Source organism: Azolla caroliniana, unplaced genomic scaffold, assembly GCF_043228905.1.
Source record: "Azolla caroliniana isolate FFs.n. ecotype wild unplaced genomic scaffold, voAzoCaro1.0.p SCAF_12, whole genome shotgun sequence".
Taxonomy (NCBI): Eukaryota; Viridiplantae; Streptophyta; class Polypodiopsida; order Salviniales; family Salviniaceae; genus Azolla; species Azolla caroliniana.
This window is the reverse complement of record NW_028230447.1, coordinates 856721-878091: the sequence shown is the minus strand read 5'-3', so window position 1 is coordinate 878091 and position 21371 is coordinate 856721. Positions and strand designations below refer to the sequence as shown.

General features: G+C 36.9%; 3 protein-coding genes across 3 annotated transcripts; 1 reads left to right on the top strand and 2 right to left on the bottom strand.

The window, feature by feature from the left end:
* Nucleotides 1–3846: 3846 nt before the first annotated feature.
* Nucleotides 3847–7141, top strand: LOC147856721 (uncharacterized). The gene is made up of 5 exons (XM_087328920.1): nt 3847–3968; nt 4604–4736; nt 4873–4976; nt 5187–5358; nt 5541–7141. The coding sequence occupies exons 1-5, from the start codon at nt 3910–3912 to the stop codon at nt 6576–6578; spliced, it is 1506 nt and encodes a 501-aa protein (XP_087185046.1). The 5' UTR covers nt 3847–3909; the 3' UTR covers nt 6579–7141.
* A 3156-nt stretch (nt 7142–10297) lies between these two features.
* Nucleotides 10298–12503, bottom strand: LOC147856720 (pentatricopeptide repeat-containing protein At3g53360, mitochondrial-like). The gene is made up of 2 exons (XM_087328116.1): nt 11990–12503; nt 10298–11902 (listed from the first exon to the last, which is right to left on the bottom strand). Exons 1-2 carry the CDS (start codon nt 12495–12497, stop codon nt 10350–10352), a joined length of 2061 nt encoding a protein of 686 aa, XP_087184242.1. The 5' UTR covers nt 12498–12503; the 3' UTR covers nt 10298–10349.
* A 1504-nt stretch (nt 12504–14007) lies between these two features.
* LOC147856719 (uncharacterized) lies at nt 14008–21098 on the bottom strand. Its single transcript, XM_087328815.1, has 17 exons — nt 20712–21098; nt 19915–20019; nt 19764–19830; nt 19494–19681; nt 18594–18833; nt 18430–18513; nt 18301–18348; nt 17860–17924; nt 17714–17762; nt 17402–17636; nt 17109–17224; nt 16521–16601; nt 16369–16443; nt 15839–15984; nt 15600–15750; nt 14574–14807; nt 14008–14494 (listed from the first exon to the last, which is right to left on the bottom strand). The coding sequence occupies exons 1-16, from the start codon at nt 21081–21083 to the stop codon at nt 14592–14594; spliced, it is 2238 nt and encodes a 745-aa protein (XP_087184941.1). The 5' UTR covers nt 21084–21098; the 3' UTR covers nt 14008–14494; nt 14574–14591.
* Nucleotides 21099–21371: the final 273 nt, after the last annotated feature.

The window sequence follows — 21371 nt, the reverse complement described above, 5'->3', positions numbered from 1 at the left end:
CATCATCTAAGCTTTGGCCCTCATTGTTAACAAATTCGTGTGAATGTAGACTAAATGGGATCCTTGAATGAAGCTCATGGATATCAAGAATGAACATGTGTTTTCTTGCCTATGACACCACCTACTTGGATTGGCCATCTCACAAAAACTTGTAATAAAATATAATACAGTGATGTAAATGCCCACTATGACATATATAAACCAAGCTTGTATATATGAAATATAGTACTATTTATCATTTCCATTTCTGGTATGTGTTTGTTATTTTAATATTATCCTTTCTTTTATTTTGAATGTAAACAAGTTTCAAAATGAACAAAATAGACAGATGGGGAATTACAATGATTGTAGTCATATGGGACAAAGGAATATTTTATAAGCGCATTTTTTACAAGGTTGAGTGGTTCTAATCGACGCCAAAGTATTTATTCAAGTTGCCAATTAGAACTTATATGTACATACTTCATGTACAACCTTGGGGTGTTTCTTAATACTAATGAAGAATCCTTCTTGGAAAAAAAATAGAGAGAGAGGGAGAGGGAGTGATAAGTGGATAGATATCTTTTCAAGGTCGAGCATGATACAAAGAAGATTAGCATAGTCCCTTACACAAGCAAGACACGCACAAATCAAGAAAAGGGTAGTATAAATTTATACACACACACAAGTGCCTTTTTTAGGTCCATGGAAACTAATCGTGATCAATGGGATGAGGATGAGCCCATGACAAGGATCAGGCATGGGTTCTCTCAAATTATGACTTTGATGTTGATAATATGGTGTAAACCACCAATGTTTGTTTTAGATTGATCATGAAGTTGAGGCGGCTCGAAAAAAAACCATCATTAACATGTAAATCTCACGTTATTTGGGAACAACTTTATGTGAGAATGTTGAAAAACAACAAACAAGGTCGTTGTGGTGCTCAACACAACTTATTAGATATTGTTTATATCTTGTACCTAAAGTTTTTGTCTTCATTCCATAGAGATCATGGAGGTCATATAGTTGAAGAATACCATGTAGCATATATTGTAGAGTTCTCTATGTAATGGCACAAGGATTTACAACAAGAGTACCCATTTCCTTTAAGAATGCTCTAATTACGACTTGTTATATGATATACTTCTCCATTGTTGTTTGTATGATTGCTTTTCCTTTTTCTTCAAGAAATTGGATATAAAAATGTGTTTCAAGTACCTTGGTATTGTAAACCCCATTTGCTAGACACATGCATAATGCCAATCAATTACTTAAGATAGTTCAAAAGCTCGCCAAAATACCACCTATGTATATTCCTTCTCATCTATAATCGTGCCAAATTGTATGGTTTACCCATTTTAATTTCATTCAAGTTAGGAGCTGACAACAAATCAACTCAAGCCATAACTGAGCCATAAAACTGTTTTTAAACAGTTTGGTAGTGGTTGTTCGGTTCAACTCGATTCAGGCTTGAATTTCCTTAACCGGTTTGAGCTCTGTTCGGTTCAACTTGAGCGCTACCCAACCACTTAAGGCAATCGAAACCAAACTATTGTCAATTCCTAGTTCAAAAAATAAAGTTCACAACCTTTCAACACTTTACAAGGTGGCATATTTGTTGTTGAGATGTATAATGTATGGAATGCCATTGTTTTGATCATAGTAATGTGATGTTGTGAGCTTGATATAACTCATAATAAGAAATGTGACACTCACAACACTTTGAAACTCGATGAAACGAACTTAATGTTGATCGGGACAAAGTAAACGGTAATATTTGGAGTAGAGGAAACATAGATGCGTAGAGTGGTCATGTGAAGAATGTTTTGAAGTTCGTGGGGGTGGGTGGTGTATGCCAAAAGGGCAAAAAGGGAATTACAAACGGTCAAGAGGGGAAAGTGAGAAAAAAGTAGACACATGTTCGGAAAATCTTTGTTTATTACAGATTTCAATGTGTTGATGCTATTGCCGAATTAGAGAGAATAGAGTAGTTGATAAATCAGCTACAATCCATTGTATTGTTTAAAACCATGACATTCACAACTAGGAAATGCATTGTCTACACCAACGTGCACGCCCTTTTCCCATTATTCTCTATTGCTCTCCTTTCTTTTTTATGCTTTTAAATCTCGGAAATATTAAAGTGCTTTTTTGAGTTTGAGGAACTAGAGACTCTATTTATAATTTAAAAGGAGAAAAAACATTCTCCGCAAAAAGTATTTTAAATGTTGTTAAATATATGTCTCTCTAGATATTGAAATCTCGGACTTTTGGAGTTCTTATCAAATGCAACAGAAACCAAACCATTTGAAAGAAGGCTCAAACATAATTTGCCTCTCTTGGAAGACATTTTCACTCCAAGATTTAGATATCCAAAAGATCTCCTTTGCACCATTAATGATTATTAGTGGAAAGATGACGCATGAACACATTGCAAGGGAAGTATACGTTTGTGGTATACATATGTAGTTGTTCATTGGAACCAATTAGAAAAACATGAATAAAGAAAGCGACATCATTGTATCTTTAGCCTTACGAATATATAAGGACAAACAACATGCTTTTTAATGGACCAATAAAATAATATACAAAACCTAGGCCTTAAAAGAGGCCACTTTTCCTTGATCACCATCTTCATTGATCGGTGGCGCTAGATTGGTGGATGCCAGATGCAAAAACCAGTCATTGCATTTGTTGGAAAGTTATATTCTTCTAGGGGTACACCATGGAACGGTAAAAAAGAAACAAGAAAACATGACGTTGGGAAATTGGTGGAAAGAGGATGCCATTGCGTCATCAGATGGCACAATGCTTTAAATATCTGACGCATGCATGAGAGGTGGTTTGAAGAAGCATGGATGAAATTTCGTAGAAACTTTCAAAACCAACTGGCATTCATATCATGCGTAAAATGAAAGCAATTTCACCCAAAAATGACTTTTCACTGCCTACCATCGGTCGAAAATTTTGGATCTGGCTTGTAATATATGTATGTAGTCATGATGATGCCACCGAGGTCTAGGTGTTAAAACATTCTGAGTTGCACGTGTCCTTTCTGCATTATAAGTCAACATACAAATATCGACAAGGTGAGGTCACAGGTGTTGTGAGGAAGCGTACGAGCAAGCAAAGGGCAAGAGGGAAAAAAGGAGTCGGCAGATATAAGGGAGATCCCCCCCACATGAAGAAAAAGCTATAAAAAATTTGATATGAGATAGAGAGAGAGAGAGAGAGAGAGAGAGAGAGAGAGAGAGATGGATGGACACGTATGTTGAGGATGAGTGTGGTCTCGGAAAAGGGATGTGAGGACTAGCTAGAGGAAGGAGGAAGCTGCGAGGAGTGTGATCGAAGGAAAGGCACGCTCCGAGGGAGGGACGTATCTGGAAAGATGCTTTCTTTTAGGTGACTGGTAGTTGCCTGGGAGCGAAAAAGCAATAAACAATGTGAAACCTCGGCAACAGAACCTTTCTTCTTTTCTTCATTCTTCTTCTTCTTCTTTGTGTTTGTATGTGTATGTGTATGTATGTATGTGTGTGTATGTATGTGTGTGTGTGTGTGTGTGTGTGTGTGTGTGTGTGTGTGTGTGTGTGTAGGTGTGTGTGTGTGAGAGAGAGAGAGAGAGAGAGAAAGAGAGAGAGGGGGTATTCTCTCTCTCTCTCTCTCTCTAGAGTCTATATATATACATATGTATGTATGTATGTATGTATGTATGTGAAAGTGGTTTGCAGAGAGAAGTGAGCTTTTGTCTCTCAGTCTTGAAGAGGGTATAAAAGAGAATTTTGTGAAAGCCATTGTATGTAAAGGTGTTGCAACTGCAAGGAAAAGAACAGTTAGCTGCATATAAGTTTGTTCGATTTCTTTTTTTTCGTTTTGCCGAAGAAAGCATCGGATTCTGAACGCTTCAGCTCCTGTTTCTGAGTCCCACAGATGATCCTCTGCGTACTCTCTGTTTTGGGTGTGGTGCGAACCTTCCAGAAATCAAAATGGTAAGCTCAAATTCTCGCGTTTTACTTCTCTTCTTCAAATCGGTTTTCTTTTCATCTCTGCATTAGCTTGTTTTTTCCAACTGTTTTTTTTTTTTTTTAATTTTGTTCCTTCCTTTTGTCATAACGCTTATTACTTTTCTCATCTATCGCTTGATGGGGCTCTGTCATCTCTTTATATCTTGTAATGGATTAGCTTCAATTTCAATTCATGGGTTGGCCTTTTTTCAATAAAAAAAATTTCTTGCATTTTCGTTGATGGATTAATTTCATATTTGCATAGCTATAATTTTCAACTCTCTTTCTCATGGTTTCAATGTTTTTCTCAACTATTCCTTGATGGATTCTCCTCAATCTCCATATCTTATAGTGAGTCAACTTTAATTTTCACATCATTTTTTCATGTATCCAATCTTTTACCCGCCTGTCTCTTGATGGATTTGTTCATCTCACCATTGCTTGTAATGGGTTTGCTTCGATTTGAGCCCATCCTTTTATCAATATTTTTTTCACATCTTCTTTGACAGTTTTCTTTCCTCTTGCCCACCAGTTTTTTAGTGGGTTAACTTCAATTTCAATTCATTTCCTATCAGCTCCGTTTTTTTTAATTAATATCAATTACTCTTCTCATCTTTCAGCAAAAAGCTGTTGGAGACCACTCTGGAAAGAATACAAATTTTGCGTTGCAAGCGAGAAGTTCAGCTTCAGCACCTTCGTGGTGATGCAGCGCAGCTTATGAAAAGAGGAAAAAACCAAAAAGCACAAATTTGGGTATGCAATTTATGCTTAAATCTAAAATATATCATATTTAGATATATATTATATATGGGTATATGCATGTATGAGAGTATGTATATATAATTTCTTACTTGTTTCTCATACTATTATTCGGTGTTTATTAATACAGCTTGAACATCTGTGGAAGGAGCTGTGCCTGCTCTCTGTGTACATCAAAATCCAAGAATACTGTAATAAAGTCAGAATAAATCTGAGCAACATTGCTGGACAAAGGTATATAAGCTCTAAGCCTTAATAATAGAAGGTTATTGTGTCTTTAAATTTTATAAAATCAAAATTTAATGCATTTATACAGAATGGTTGTCCCTGAGTTTCATCTTGATCTGTTGGTGGGATTCAAGTTTTTATATTAAAAATTGGTCTTTCCATATAATATTAGCTTTGTGATGTTTAATCTCAGTCTTTTGATGCAATTAATTGCAGAGAATGCCCGATGGATTTGGAAGAACCTGTAGCGGGCTTGTGCTTTGTGGCATCATGTTGTGCAGATCTTCCCGAGTTGCAAGAATTGCGAGAAATTTTCGCAACAAAGTATGGCGCTGATTTTGTTAACTTTGCACAAGAGCTCAAGGATACATCTCATGTCAACCGATCGGTATGTCATTAATCATCATCAATATTTGAAGGAACATCAACACATTATTTCTTTTGAGATCTTGGATTCATCGTTTTTGCAATACCCTAACTGTTTTATTTATGCCATTACATCCTAAACCTTGGAAACTTGTGTTCTGACTTAAAATCTTCTTCTTTTTTCTACTGTTTCATCTTATATAGATACTGGACTTCTTATCAACAAAAGGGCCACCTGAGAATTTCAAGGAAGAATTGAAAGAATATGTATTGAAACAGAGTGATATGAAAGATAGGATACAAAAAGAATTGCTCAGCCTTTTGAGCAAAAGTGGTACTAAAGCCAATGAAGTGAATGAGGGAAAACTTGTCATAACACCGAAATTAGAGTTGGAAGCATATGGTAGCACTCATGAACTAATCGATGTAGAACCTTTCGAAGCAAACGATATGGCATTGGTTCTAGATGAAGAGCTAAATATGTCGGCATCTGATTATAGTGCCAATGCAAGGCTTTATGATATGAATTCATCGTATGGCCGACATTCATGTACTTATGGTTCCCGATCCAAGATGAGAGGAATACACCCTAGATCCCAAAAGTGGAAAATGAAAGCTGATGAATATGAAGCAGCATTAAATACCAATAATGATCAATATATAAAGCAATATAGAGATATCCGAGGACATGGGCAATATGGTGATCAACATGCTAATGATGATCATGAGGGTGATAGATGGGGAGAAGTGAATTATACTAGTGATGATGGATACTTCTTAGGAGATAATGAAACGAAATATCTTGCATATCGATGCCAACATCATCATTCAGATGACTACTCGACCACTCCCCGTGCTTCATGTAGTGTACAACATTTACAACAATATTCAGATGAATACTCGACCATGGCGAGAGCATATAATATTGGAAATTATGACACGAATAGTAGTAGTCCATCACCCTCATTGTCATCCATGCCACCTCGCCGCCCACCACCACCATTGCCATGTGCCCCGAGCCGCTCACCTCCACCATTCCCTAGGGTGTCATCTATGCCTCTCTTAGCCAAGACGACCACGGAAAACGACAAGAAGAATCATATTCCCCGATCCTCTTCAAGCACTTTTGACGACTTTCATATGAAAAAACCTTGGAGCATTCCCCCTGATTATGAGCATGTAGTTGCGCGGGTAGCTGAGTTATCAAATCGTAGAACCCTCCAAAAGGAATCCTCATTCTAATATGTTAAATAGTCCTTGATGCCATTAGTTTCTGGGATCAATCCTAGTCCTTGATGCCAATAGTTTTTGGGATCAATCCAAGTTAATAAGCCACATAAGATGTTAGTAGCATGAGTTCATTCCTTCTAGTAAGTTTTGAAATGGTTGCCACCCTTGTTTATGAGTCAATGTAAGTCACTAAGCCATGAAGTTTTGTTGTTAGCTGCACGAGTTCTTTATAGTTACAATCGATCATATTTCATAAACGTAAACTCAAGTTGTAGATACTATTAGGGTAACTTCATTGTAACTGTACGCTTAGAATTGAGATGTTTGATACCTAGAGTGTATATGTGTATATGTACATGCTAGTAGATCTCTACATGAAGCCACTTCAAAGTGTCTATTGCACAACTATTTTTGTATGCATCAGAGGGGAGTAAAGTGCCCCAAACATGTAATATTCTCACAAATAACTATTTGATTACAAATCTATGACATATAATTTTTACTAAAGAGACTTGCATACAAATTGTCAACAAGTGTGTAATTTTGACATGACTACAAAATGCACCATTTTTTTTTGTCCATATCATTGCTTGCACGTGAAAGAGGGTTTTCTAAGGTGAAAAAGAGCAAAGCCAATTGCTCTTAAAGTTGTAATTTAATTGATGTTTGTGGCCATTGTTGCAAGAATATAGGAGAGGTTACATGGAAAGAATGGTTTGAATATGTTGGGAGGGTACAAAGGATTGGAGTAATGACAATAAACATGATGATGTTCACCAATATATCATTATATATGTGTGAAAATATAATCATTCTATGATACTATATGGGTTTATGTTGTTGGTTTCTGAATAAATGCTACATTTGTTTTTATTATAGTGTGGTGTACCTTTGTGCCACCTTTTTATCAAGCGCAAGGCTTCATATTGTAGTGTACCTTTGTTCCTTTGTGCGACCTTTTTAGCAAGAATGTATGCATGCATTACTGGGTAGCCAAACCAACCCAAATGGTTATCTTTGTATCAACTATAAATTAAGCAGGAAGTAAGAAGCAACACAATCTAGTTCGGATCCCCTCTATGTGTATTTCACAATAGCAAGCTATGAAAAAACAATAAATTGGTATTTTCTACAAGATTATGCAAAATTATAAAAATGTCTTATGTTTGTACATTTTGTATAGCTAATAGAGATTGGCTGTCAAGTTAAACTTTGTCATTCCAATAAGATTGACATGTTTCACAAATACATATCCCGTGAAATTGTAGGTTGCAAGTCAAACCTTAAACTTGTGAATCATGACTACATATTAGCTTGAAATGAGATTAAGAGTTTATTAAAAAGAAGAGGAAACCATTATGAAGAGAATGGAAAATAATTAGTGTGAAGGACAATAAAAAGAGGAGGAACTAAGGAATTGATAATAAAATTCAAGATATTAATGTATTCAAGATAGAGATGATATGTATTTCATCCATGACTCTCGCTCAACTTCAGACGAACCTTGTGAATGCATCCAGTGTTGCAAAGCTAGGATGTAATATACGAGCCACATAACATCCAAGAATATGATTTGACATGTTAGCTAAGTTTTTTACATCTCCACATCGGAGCTCAAATCCCATTGTATATATGCATTACTTTACTAGAAGCCAATGTAGAATGGAAAGGATAAATGCATGACCTTGTGACCTTAATGAAACACCTGAAAACATCAAACATAATTGTAGGGGCTAGTGGCAACATATAGCCTTCATCTTGCCATATAAGCTGACATTATTAAACTCACATCAAAGTTCAATATCAATGCATCTCTTCCGATTCAACAATTGAAAAGTTGTCTCAACAAAGAAAAGCTTCTAATAGTGTTCACGCATAAAAGGCCGACTCCTTCCACTTTGTATCCTTACTAGTGTGAACACGTCTAATAGTTAGGGCATGAGTATATAAGCCCTAACCTAATGTTGTAATAATGTTCCTTCTTGCATCTTGAGTCTGTAAGTGAGAGAGAACAGAGAAATAACGAAAGCTTCCATTAAAGCTAAAAATTGTGTCTATGCTTCTATCTATTCTCCTGCCATACTTTCTGTGTTGTTTGTTGAGCACATAAACGACAAGTCCCAACATACTTCCACATATGCATCGAACATCATACCCAACAAGAATTAAATCCTGCATCCTATTTAGTACAAATATTTGTCATTCCTATTAGAACATCAATGTTCTAGTATTATTTCTGGGCCACCCCTAAAGAACAAGGCCACAAGGTGACATAGACATAGCTTCCCATGCCTCTCACTATCCACAAGACTTGCAGTCATTTTTTAAAGCGACCACTAGGTTACATTATACATAACACATTTTCTCCAACAATGTATCAAACCTCCTTCTATAGTATCAGGCTCCAATCCTCCATGGTGATGTCCTCCGAAACAAAGACATAATGCAACACGTTAGAAGTGCATCTACGTGTTGTTGGCATAGAAAACTCAGGCGAGCATACAACTACGTGTTGTTTGGATGCTTCAAGCATTGCAAGTTAAGCGTGCTTGAGCCAAAACAATATTGGGATGGGTGACATCCCAGGAAGTCCTAGTTACATCTGCGATAGTAATGGGTTCGGGGGGGTCCCATTGCTATCAAGAGTGGACACGCTTCGTATTCGAGCGGTATACCGACCCGCACTCCTTGCAAAGCCGTAAGGCAAACCCTAAATGTAGTGCCTTGATTAGCCTGCACATAAGATATGGTATGCCTCATGATGCTCAAAATGTTTTCGATAGTCTCCCATGCCATGATCTTGCCACTTGGAATGCTCTAATCGGTGGATATGCCCGGCTTGGCCATGGCGAATCTGCATTGAATTGTTACGAACATTTGCGACAAAGCGAAGAGAATCTCTCTCCTAACCAAGTCACCCTTCTTTGCGTGTTGAACGCAAAAGGTGGGATAGGAGCTTTGTATAAGGGCCAAGTGCATGGTGAGATCTGTAACATGGATTTCTTCGTACAAATGCTTTGCTTGGTTGTGCATTGGTGGACATGTATGGTCAATGTGGCTAACTAATGAAGTGTTTGATCAGATTTCTTGTGCAAAGGATTCATAAACATATTTTGCTTGTTTTTTAAGGTCAGGTCATGTTGATTTCAACATGATAGATCTCATACATTATCATGCGCATATATCCTCCTATAATGAGGGAATCAATTGCCATAAAACAACAGCTGAACCCCTCCACCAAGCCCAGAAGTGGCTAACAGCCTTAATTATCAATGGACATTGCAAGACCAACAGTGGCTAATAGCCTTAATTATCCTTTGCATGGGATCATATTTTGTCAAACTGGATCATATATACTTGGCAAATCATTTGCATCATCTGTTAGCATCATTGTACCAGTGTCAGGTATATCCAACAATCTATTAAATCACATCAGTGGTCAATAGCAAAGGTGTTCATTCAATATTATTATCTGAAAGGAGTTTTTATTGGGAAGATATTGTTTTTCAATGGACATTGAAAAATATCTTCAAATATTCACTATCGAGTGCCCATCTCCATTAATGCAATTGTTTTCTTGCTTCACATCTCCTTACACTCACCCAATTTGTAGACACACATAAAATCCATTAAGGAAATGCCAGTTATGTGAACTGCAATTCACCAACTTGATACGTGTTCCAAAATCCAAGTGGATTCCACTTATCTGCGTGACTAAAAGTGTAGAAATCTTCCCATTGTTTTGGTATTACATTTACAATGACCAACTGCATGAGAAAATCTCTAGGTTTTTGTTGACATCAATTGTTTTGGTTTTGTTTGTTGAATGAGGTTTGAAGTTCTAATAGTTTGAATCATGTCAGATGACGAGGCAGTGGTAAATTTGCACTTATCTTTGCGACTTTGAAAGGGCTTCATATTGGTACTTATTTTAATGCCACATGTTTTAGTCTCAAAAGTGTCAATGTTATTTACATTCTCGGGCATGGTAGTATCAATTCTATGCATGTTATGCATGCAAAGATACATCCCCGTGGAGTTTTCATCCAACTTCATTGCATACTCAAAGGCAAATTGCCCTAGTGGGATATCTCCCCATTTTCGACATGCATCTAATAGTGAAGTCCACATTGGGAGATAATCAAGAGATGGCATCATTTGGATTACTTGAATTGCCTTTCCCAACTGGCCTGCCCGACCAAAAAGATCAACCATACATGTATATTGTTCCTTACTGGGTATAATACCATAATCTCTATGCATTGCATCATAGACCATTTCACCCTTATCTACAAGGCCAGAATTGCTACATGCATTCAACACAATAATGAAAGTAATTGTGTTTGGTTCTATATCTTCACCTACCATTCTATTTAATAGTTTAAGAACAATGGAATCTTTGCCAAATTGTGCATATCCTGCCATCAATGCATTCCAAGCGACCACATTTCGGACATCAAGTTGATCAAACACTTTGTGTGCTTTTGCATATTCCCCACATTTTGCATACATATCCAATAATGCAATACCAACAAGGGGCTCTCGTTTAAGAAGTCCTTCAACAAGAATAAGAATGTGTATTTCTTTTCCCTTATCAAGTGCTCCTATGCTTCCACATGCTCTCAAAGTGCATATACATGTGACCTGATCAGGAGAGAGAGCCTCATGAAGCATTTGCTTAAAACATACCAATGCTTCCTCTCCATGTCCTTGTTTGACATATCCTCCCACCATTGTGTTCCAGGAGACTGCATTATGGTTTTTGATCTCATCAAACACACCCTTTGCTAGATGTAATTCACCACTTTTCACATACATGTCCACCAGAGCTACACCAACCAAAACATTCATGCCTACTGATCCATCTTTCATAATCTCACTATGTATATCTTTTCCTTTCTGATATGCTTGTAGTTTGCCACATGATTTCAAAATGCTAATGGTTGTCACTGCATCTGGAGAGAAACCTTGCTTTTTCATCTCTTCAAAGAGGCTCAATGCTTCTTCATGATAGCAATGTTGGGCATATCCAGAAATCAATACATTCCATGAGGTCACATCCCTTACCACAAGTGCATCAAATATTTCTTGAGCTTTTACCAAGATTCCACACTTGGCATACATATCCACCATTGAAGTACCTACTACAATATTTGTCTTCAACAACCCTCGTTTAGAAATCTCAGCATGTATTTCTTTACCTGTATTATCTGATCCCATGTTTCCACATGCTTTCAATATACAAACAAATGTTACGTCACTAGGGAAGAATCCCTCTTGTTTCATTTGTTGAAAGCACATGATTGCTTTCTCATCATGACCATGTTGGGCATACCCTGTAATCAATGCATTCCAAGTGACCACATTTCGATCAGAAATCTGATCAAACACTTCATTGGTTAGTGAAAGCATGCCACATTTACCATACATGTCCACCAATGCACTACCAAGCAAAGCATTTGTACGAAGAAATCCGCGTCTACAGATCTCACCATGCACTTCTTGACCCTTATACAAAGCTCCTATCCCACCGCATGCATTCAACACGCAAAGAAGGGTGACTTCATTGGGAGAGAATTTCTCTTCATTTTGTCGCAAACGTTCGTAACAATTCAATGCAGATTCGCCATGGCCAAGCCGGGCATATCCACCAATGAGAGCATTCCAAGTGGCAAGATCATGGCATGGAAGACTATCGAAAACATCTTGAGCATCATGAGGCATACCACATCTTATGTACAGGCTTATCAAGGCACTACCAAGGTAAATATCTTCATGGAGCAAACCTCTGTTGAGGATATAAGCATGTACAGAGATACCTCTGACCACATCTCTCTGCTTGGCACAGAGTTTTAGGGTGGCCACAATATCTATATGCTTCTTCTTCTTCTTCTTCTCTTGGGATGTTTCTAAAGAAGCTTTTCTACACATACTACCCATGAGGACCTTGGTACACTCTCTCTCTCTCTCTCTCTCTCTCTCTCTCTCTCTCTCTCTCTATGGCCATGGGTCTACATTGATAGCATTATGTCTCTTTTGCTCCTCCACAAAGAGAGCTTTGCCCAGGCAGGTGCTCTCTCAAGACTCTCTCTATCTTTTTTTTATCGTAATTAGCTTACTCTATTGGTAAGTTGTTACATATGTCTTGGGTTAGAAACCCAATTTTACTCACCTCTCTATTATATACTCCATACATATCGCTTAATTCACTAGATGCCATTGTGGAATGTAGGGGGTTGAACCCATGACCACCCTTGGTCTCCATTGGGCAACCTTACCAACTGAACTACATCCATTTGAGCTCTCTCTTTCTCTCTCTTCTCTCTCTCTATACACCCTTCTAATGTTTTGCATTACGTCTTAGTTTCGGAGGACATCACCATGGAGGATTGGAGCCTGATCCTATAGAAGGAGGCTTGATACATTGCTGGAGAAAATGTGTTATGTATAATGTAACTTAGTGGTGGCTTTAAAAAATGGCCACAAGTCTTCTGGATAGTGAGAGACATGGGAAGCCATGTCTATGTCGTCTTGTGGCCTTGTTCTTTAGGGGTGGCCCAAAAATAATATCAGAATGTTTATGTTCCAATAGAAATATTTGGAGTAAATAGGATGTAGGATTTCATTCTTTTCTTTGTTGAGATAAACCTTTCAATTGTTGAATCGGAAGAGACACCATGGTTAGTGAAAAAATGCATTGATGTTGAACTTTGATGAGGCGATATTTTAATCATTTCCATGCAGTTATGTATGTTTTTCCAATTATGCATTAGAATTCTAGTTTGACATAGTCTTTTGGGTTTGCTTTGGAATCAGTGTACAAGATTAATAGTGTGAGTTTATATGGCAAGATGAAGGCTATATGTTGCCACTAAGGCCTACAACTATGTTTGTTGTTTTTAGGTGTTTCATTGATGCAACAAGGTCATGCATTTATCCCTCCATTCTACATTGGCTTCTACTACAGTAATGCATATACATATGGTGGGATTTGAACTTGGATGTGGAGGTGTAAAAAACTTAGTTAACATGTCAAATCATATTCTTGGATGTTATGTGGCTCGTGTTATACATCATCCTAGTTCTGCAACACTGGATGCATTCACAAGGTTCGTCTGAAGTTGAGTGAGAGTTATGGATGAAATACATATCATCTATATCTTGAAAACATTAACATCTTGAATTTTATTACCAATTCTTTAGTTCCTCCTCTTTTTTCATTGTCCTTCACACTAATTAGTTTCCATTCTCTTTCTAATGGTTTACTCTTCTTTTTAATAAATTCTTAATCTCATTTCAAGATAATAGGTAGTGATGATTCACAAGTTTAAGGTTTGACTTGCAACCTACAATTTCATGGGACATGTATTTGTGAAACACGTCAGTCTTATTGGAACGACAAAGTTTACCTTGACCGCCCATCTCTATAACATAACAAATGTACAAACATAACACATTTTTATAAATTTGCATAATGTTGTAGAAAATGCCATTTGTATGAATTCCAAAATCCAAGTGGATTCCAAATTGAAAATTACTCAACAAAGAAAAAGATAGGCAACTATAAATTGCCATAGCCGGAGCTACGATAGATCAGTTGAGGGAAAATCATAGCTGGTACACGATCAAGCATTCTTCCAAAATCCTATCTTTTTACAAATCAAAAGCTACCTCTCGCCAATTGTAGTTCTTCTCCACCACGCTCCATCTATGCCTATTGAATTACTATTGCCTCAAAAGCTATGGCCTTCACATATATATTCTGTATGGTTCTTCACAGGCTTCCTAAATGCCTAATTTGTGAACCTCTGCATTGCAAATCAAAAGCAATGTTCTGCAATTGATGTACACGTGCATATAAATCCTTTATGGTTCTCCACCAGGGTCCTGATATCCCTAATTTGCGACCCTGTAATGAGTCACTGCCTCTGCATTGCAAACCATTTCACTATTTAGTCCATCTACAAAGCCATCTTAGATTTTCTTCGGAAAGACTAGAAGCCAAACCTGTAAATAAAGAATAGTTTATAACATGGGGATCGAACATCGCTTCAATCTTTCTGCAAGCTCATGAATATTTGGACCATTATCCCATGGTGCAAAACTCATGGCTAGCTCCTTTAATTTTGATGCCAGTCTTAAGATATCATCTTTATCATCAATGCCACTTGAGTGAGGTAAGGCAAAAAGAACTCGATTCACATCATCTTCAACCTCCAGAGAGTAAACTTCGGCAAATACCTTCAACAAAATCCAAGATGATTTAACAAATTTTACATTCATGATAATACCAACAAATTTTTATACAAAAATATCTCAATACACGAGGCTTTCTAGCAACCTAGTCCAACTCAAAGAGAACATAAGGCAGAAATCACCTTTACTGGTCTTGCACATTGTGCTGCTCAACAGCTAGTTTGCTTCTTAAACATTACAAACTTGTTTTTTGTTTATTTCAGAAGGGATTGGAAAAGGATAAGAAGAACTATCTTTGGAAAACATACTAAACGACAGAAGATCCCAAAGAAATTGAATGAAAAAAATAGACAATGAGAAACAACCAAATTCCTGTTAAAAAAAATGAATCAAAAGTAGCAAGAAGTAGAGGAACAACGAGGATTCCCAATTAAAGGATACACCACTCTGATTTCATCATCAGTAGCAAAAAGATAAGCATTACATCTAGTTTCTACATGTGATGAATGTAAATGAGCCAACTGGTTAAAGCATATTTGTGACGTCCTAAAAAGATTATCATGATTCATGCATAGTGGGATGGCATTCCCTGCCAGACATGACTTACTGATGCATTTATATCAAATATTAGTATACTTTCATTTTGTTCATGCTCATTCAGTGTTTACAGTAAGAGGTGGGAGCTATTATCAGTCAAAAGTAATGACATAATGGTCTCAGTAGTTCACGTTAACATGTAGTTAGAGAGATAGATGTATTTTTAACATCCATGGGATACAGATTGCAATATATGAGATGGGGCCTTGTCATGTAGAGGGGGGGAGAGAGAGAGAGAACCTTCAATAGTTTTTGTGGCACAGTAATATGGGGAGCTTTTGCTCTAGCAACAATGTTAACCACCAGCATTCCACCTTCATCAAGCCTGTCCCTTGCAGCATATAGAAAGGACTCCTCCAAAAATGCAGCAGGAGGACAACTCATACCAGAGCTAAGAATAAATAATTTCAACCATCAGGTTGAAATATATGTCCACAAAAATCAGCATACTTGTGCAATTGATGTGTTTCAACAGTTACCTTTGATCATCCGAATCCGCGTCAATAATGATCACATGAATTGGAGTGTCCATGTCCTCTATTTGATCATTAGTGAGGGGCTGGGAAATGCCATTACTTTTTTGGGAGCTTCTATTTACAACTGTCAGCCCATCGCCTATATAAAGCTGCAGTAGAAAAAGATCATCAAACATTAATGTCAAGCTAAATAAAAGCAAGAAGTAACTGCCTATAGTGGCCTTGAGTTCAATTAAGCTATCATAACACTAAGAAAACCCCATTGAGTATCAAATCAAGAATGTCACTGCATGCTGCATTACAGCAAGCCTAACTTTCCTTTAATTGAGCATATTGAGGCTATATTTTCAAAGTATCAGATTTAAATATAGCAAATTCTAACAGCAAACAAGGTCATATCTATTCATAGTTCAGCAAGAATTACTGAATTCGCTTCTAAAACAATATTTTAAGCACACAAAATGGTAGTCCACAATATGTATGATTTATCCTTAAGACAAAAGTAGAAACAAGAAAACGATTAGCGAACTCACTTTCATGCGTTCATCTTCAATAAAGCCAAAATGACGTTTTGCCAGCCCACCAACCACTGGATCTAGCTCCATGACCTACTTGTACCTTGAAAAACAGTGAGCTTTTGAATCTCATAAAGGCAAGTAATCATAGCCATGCAAAGACAACTTACCTCAATCTTCTGGAAAGGCATGTGTTTGTGTAAGAACATGGGAAGAAGCCCTGCCCCAAGTCCAATAATTACCGCCCGTACCTATAGAATATTGATATTAGTCAAGACGAGAAAATAAGCACACTGCTGACAGAAATGAATAAAAGTCAAGAACATCCAAAGACCAAACCAGCTAGAGAAACATCCACAAGTCAAGAAATACAAGGATATATATCTCAATGCATGTATAATCATATGCATAGAAAACTGAAATGAGGGCAAATATCTAAATGAATAAGAATCAAATTATTAAGACAGTGATAGAGTGAGTAATAGTTTAAATATCATCTATACACTGTAACTGCCCAATTTTGCTTCGAATGACCACAAGGACTCAATGCACACATAAGCACATCAAGAATATATAGCTTAATGAAACAGGAATAGTATATTATTATCATTTCAATAAATTCCAGAAACTAAAGCAATTAACATTATTGATTACAAAAATAAGACAATAACCTTAAAAATCAAACATTTTTCACAAGTTGAGAACCAAAAAAATTGTATTTAAGACAGTGGACAGCTTGGATATGCATCTTTAAATACCGGTTGATGTTCTAAAATCTGGCTCTCCAGATTTGATGCAATCAATGATAGTCCAGCTATCATTACAGCATGGTAGGGGCTTGCCAAAAAGCTATGGTCTATTAGGAAATCTTCACCTGTATATATATAACATACAGTCAATCACCAAGCACTCCAAAGTCAGAAAGCTATGCTACACAAGACAATAAAGATGTTTTCTTCCCCTCAATAGTAATAAGGTATCACTCCTAGAAACCAATAACCAAAACACCATAAATTAAGGTTACTGGCTCTGAGCTTCAATAAAATCTAACCTGACAGTTCATCTGTGTCGTTACTTGTATTTTTTATTGACTTTTTTTTATTGCTACCAGCTTTGATTGTCTGGTGGGTTTTGGATGGGACTTTTATAAGCAAAGCCTCTGACTGTATCATATTTGGGTTCCGACGGAAAGCAAGTCGACGGTAATATTTACATTGGCCTTCTGTGTCCTCATCAGCTAGAGAAATATTTTCAACGAGGATTGGACCTGTCAAAGAAGACTCTACCTGCATCAACACCTCTGCAATCAGAGGATATTATACCAAAGCATATTCTGAAACTCATAAGAGTACACATATTTTACCTCCTCTAAAATGGCTCTCTTCAGAACTCCATCACTGCACATCAAGTACCTAATATAACAGCCAACGAAAACAAGAAAATGGAATAATATATCCAACTGAGAAAAGGGAAAAAAACGTAATTGATGTAAATGTTATATATACTCACGGTACACTTACACCAGCCTTGCAATCAACCGGTAGTAGGTCTTGTACCAATGGTGAAAGATCATTCTAGGGAAATGCCCAAGGGAAAGATTTAGGAATAAAAAACTGGTATTTGTTTAACAATAAACCATAGCAGATCACTTCAAAGCACATAATCTTTTATAAAACCATATTACATTTCAAAACGGAAGTTTACACAGAATCCAGAAGTTCAATGGACAACAGTACAGTATGCATGCTTTAGTATCAGTCAGACGTCTGTCCAATGACAATAAGAATGTCATAGAAATTATTCATGATGCACAAAAATACTGCTGATTGTAATCTCATATTATATGTTCATACATAAATTTCCGGTGACGTTGGTAACTTTTAAATTTTTAAAGTACTTATTTCAAAGAATCTAAAACTAAAACTGGTACAGTCAAATTCTAGTCATTACCTGAATTATTTCCATACTTCCAGAAAAGAAATCAGTATCGAGAAAAACCTGCAAAAATACGAAGAGATTTTGCTCAGAAAAAAGACTTTCAGATATATGACATATGTACTTGAATTGAATGCACCTCACCATGATGAGCCGATTGGTTTTGGCACTTTCTACAACTTGCCATTGTCCTTCTGTAGAAGAAAAAAGCCATTCATGTCTCCTTCCCTGCATATGAACAACATCAATAAACACAAAACCCCACAGTTACCATGCAAAATTAATCAAGGATATCCAAAAGCATTTACCTTCGGTACCAAAAATACAGCACATTTATATTGGAAATTTTTGTAATCTTCTGGTGCATCTAGAACCACTGCTGAGTAGCTTGAACTTGATGCATTCTTTCCTATTAATATTTTAATCACCCTACGGCCAGGAACAACAGCATCAAATGAAGTTGTCAATGCAGCCTCGTCTGCATTTGCATCTATGATTAGTTTTCGAATCAAATTCTCCTTCTGCACTACCGTTTGGAGAGAAGGCATCTGAAATTCAAGCATGTGTATGCTTAAGTAAACGACAATAATATAAATCGATTATTTTTTTGCGAATAAGAATCATCCATTCATGATTCCATTTGCTTTATGTTTCAGAATGACAAAGATATATATTTCTAGTATCTCGCATGTACTCTAAAAGAAATTTAAGGCAAAAAAAAGACGCCCAAAAAAGCTACAATAAAATATTCAATCATAATTGAATGATCATCGGTAAACTAAAGAGTTTATTTCAAAATATAGTCAGATAATTTTAAGAATCTCAAATCTGCTAGATTGAACCCTTTAGACCCTCAGCCAGACCTCCCTTTTAAATCAATCCCATATTTTGCATGCACAGTAGGTAGACTGACAATAAACATGAGATATTTATTTCAAACTAAGCTGGTGGTAAAACGCTTATACAATCATTGCAGCCAGGAGCTTATACTAAATGCCTAATTAATTGGCATACTGACAATAAACAACACGGGGCATTGGTTTCAAACTAGCGTGGTAAAACTCTTATATAATCATTGAAGGCTGGAGCTTACACTAGATTCTTCTTTCATTGATTGTCATAATCAAAAGAATGTTTATATGCTTCCGCTTATAATTTATCACTCTTAAATAACAAGCTTCAACACAACTAGTATTCATATTTTTCACCTGTTCCTCATAATCAGCAAAGTCTTTCGCTGGATCAAATGACATTGAGACCAAAGAGTAAGAAGTAGATGTATCTCGCGTAGCCACAACTAAAAATGGTTTTAGTTTGAATCCAGGCGTTGTGGATGATTGTGGAACCCGATGGATATTCACAGACCATCCATGCCTTAAGATTGTAAGCAGCAGCTCTACCAGATATCAGTCCAAAAAATAAGAGCAATAAATTAATCGGAGAGCTATAGAAGAAATGAGGCTTTTGATTAGAAATACCAATCACGTGAGATTGTGCCAAAGTTATGCAAATATATTTGCCTTTTTGAACAAGTATCCGTTGAACCTGCATGTGTGAATATGATGAGAAACTCGTGCGCAAATATTTAGGGTCATTGCAAAGAGACAATAGAGATATTGTTGTTTCTACCTCTGACAGAAACCGTGTAGCTTGGATTTGCTCTTGACCTGGGTCTCCAAGAAGGGCATCTAAGCCACCTTTATCAATAACAATGTCGAAGGAGGCATCTGGAAACTACATACAATTGAGTGCAGCATGTGTCTTTAACTAGCCTCACACAACTCCTATTATCCTACTTGTCAAAGTTCCATTATTAAGCCCATTTTATGTCTATTTCATTTATCTTCACTCCAAGATCATTTTGCCTGGTTCTTATGCACTTTCATTGTGTGAAAGTCTGTGTGATTCTTATGCAAATTCATAATGTGCAAATTGATTATATGCAATAAGAGAGGAATTCATTGTATGCAATAAGAGAGAAAGAAAAACTTATGAACACTTTCCGTTCTGATAACCCTTAGATTGTCTGCATCTTCAGTTAGGGAAACAGAACATCTGATTCTTATGCCCACTGATGTTCATGCAAAATCATAATATGCACAAATGAAGAAGACGAACTGACTCTTATGTACATATATTGTTGCGAACGACAAACCCTGATTATTATGCAGATTTATAAGCTTCAAAAGAAAATGTGTTACTTAAATGCATACTCATAAATTATAATGTGCAGAAAAGAGAAAATTTGTTCCTTATACAAGTTTTGCACGTGACAACATAACTAATTATTTACGTAAATTTGTGATATGCAGAGCAAAAAAAACTGATTTTCATGCAAACTAATAAACAACCTCTTTCAATAAATGCATTATGCGTCAAAAGCAGGGGAAAGAAAAGAAATTTTCGATCACCACGATTTTGCTTACCTGCATCGCAGTCATATCCATAACTCTCCACTTCATGTGAGGCCGACGGCGAAGGTGTTTCTTCATCATCTCCACAATGACATCCTTGGAGAAGTCTATGTTAACAATGTTCTCGAGACCAGCATCATAAAGGCTCGAAGAAAGTTCCGAGTTCCCACATCCAGGAATTAGAATGCTCAAAGAACGATTTCCAGATATCGAAGAAGAAGAAGGAGGAGGAGAGGCCGATACGTCTAATCCACACTCGCGTGAGAGAAGGGATGCGAAGTCCGAGAAGTCTCCATACCATTCGAAGGCGTTGCCTTTTCTGGCTTTGAAGAAGGTCTGCCAGTAGTCGAGGTCGTTGAAATCGCGGGGCTTCGAAGGTTCCATGGAGAGACAGACGCTCTGTGTGTGTTTGGTTTTTGACCTAAGGACTGTGCGTTGGGAGGGGTATTTCCTGCAGACGCCTAAAACCCTCAGGGATGAGACAGACAGACAGACAGATGGAGATGGAGATGGAGATGGAGGGGTATTTCCTGCAAATACCTAAAACCTCTTGAGAATTGTTATGGCCGAGAGATAAAGAGAAAGAGAGAGAGAGAGAGAGAGAGAGAGAGAGAGAGAGAGAGAAGGGTATTTCTTGCAAATACCTAAAATTCCCACACAATTTTTTCTTTC

Excerpts from the sequence above, each read along its gene's own strand:
- LOC147856719 (XM_087328815.1), bottom strand. The coding sequence starts at position 21,083 with ATGGAACCTTCGAAGCCCCGCGATTTCAACGACCTCGACTACTGGCAG. Across the intron at positions 17,925-18,300 it reads GAAGTATGGAAATAATTCAG|AATGATCTTTCACCATTGGT; the intron begins GTAATGACTAGA and ends GCATTTCCCTAG. Across the intron at positions 14,808-15,599 it reads TGCCACAAAAACTATTGAAG|GTATTTGCCGAAGTTTACTC; the intron begins GTTCTCTCTCTC and ends ATTTTGTTGAAG.
- LOC147856721 (XM_087328920.1), top strand. The coding sequence starts at position 3,910 with ATGATCCTCTGCGTACTCTCTGTTTTGGGTGTGGTGCGAACCTTCCAG. Across the intron at positions 3,969-4,603 it reads ACCTTCCAGAAATCAAAATG|CAAAAAGCTGTTGGAGACCA; the intron begins GTAAGCTCAAAT and ends CTCATCTTTCAG. Across the intron at positions 4,977-5,186 it reads AGCAACATTGCTGGACAAAG|AGAATGCCCGATGGATTTGG; the intron begins GTATATAAGCTC and ends AATTAATTGCAG.
- LOC147856720 (XM_087328116.1), bottom strand. The coding sequence starts at position 12,497 with ATGTGTAGAAAAGCTTCTTTAGAAACATCCCAAGAGAAGAAGAAGAAG. Across the intron at positions 11,903-11,989 it reads TGCATTGGTGGACATGTATG|GGTATGCCCAACATGGTCAT; the intron begins GTAAATGTGGCA and ends CATTGATTACAG.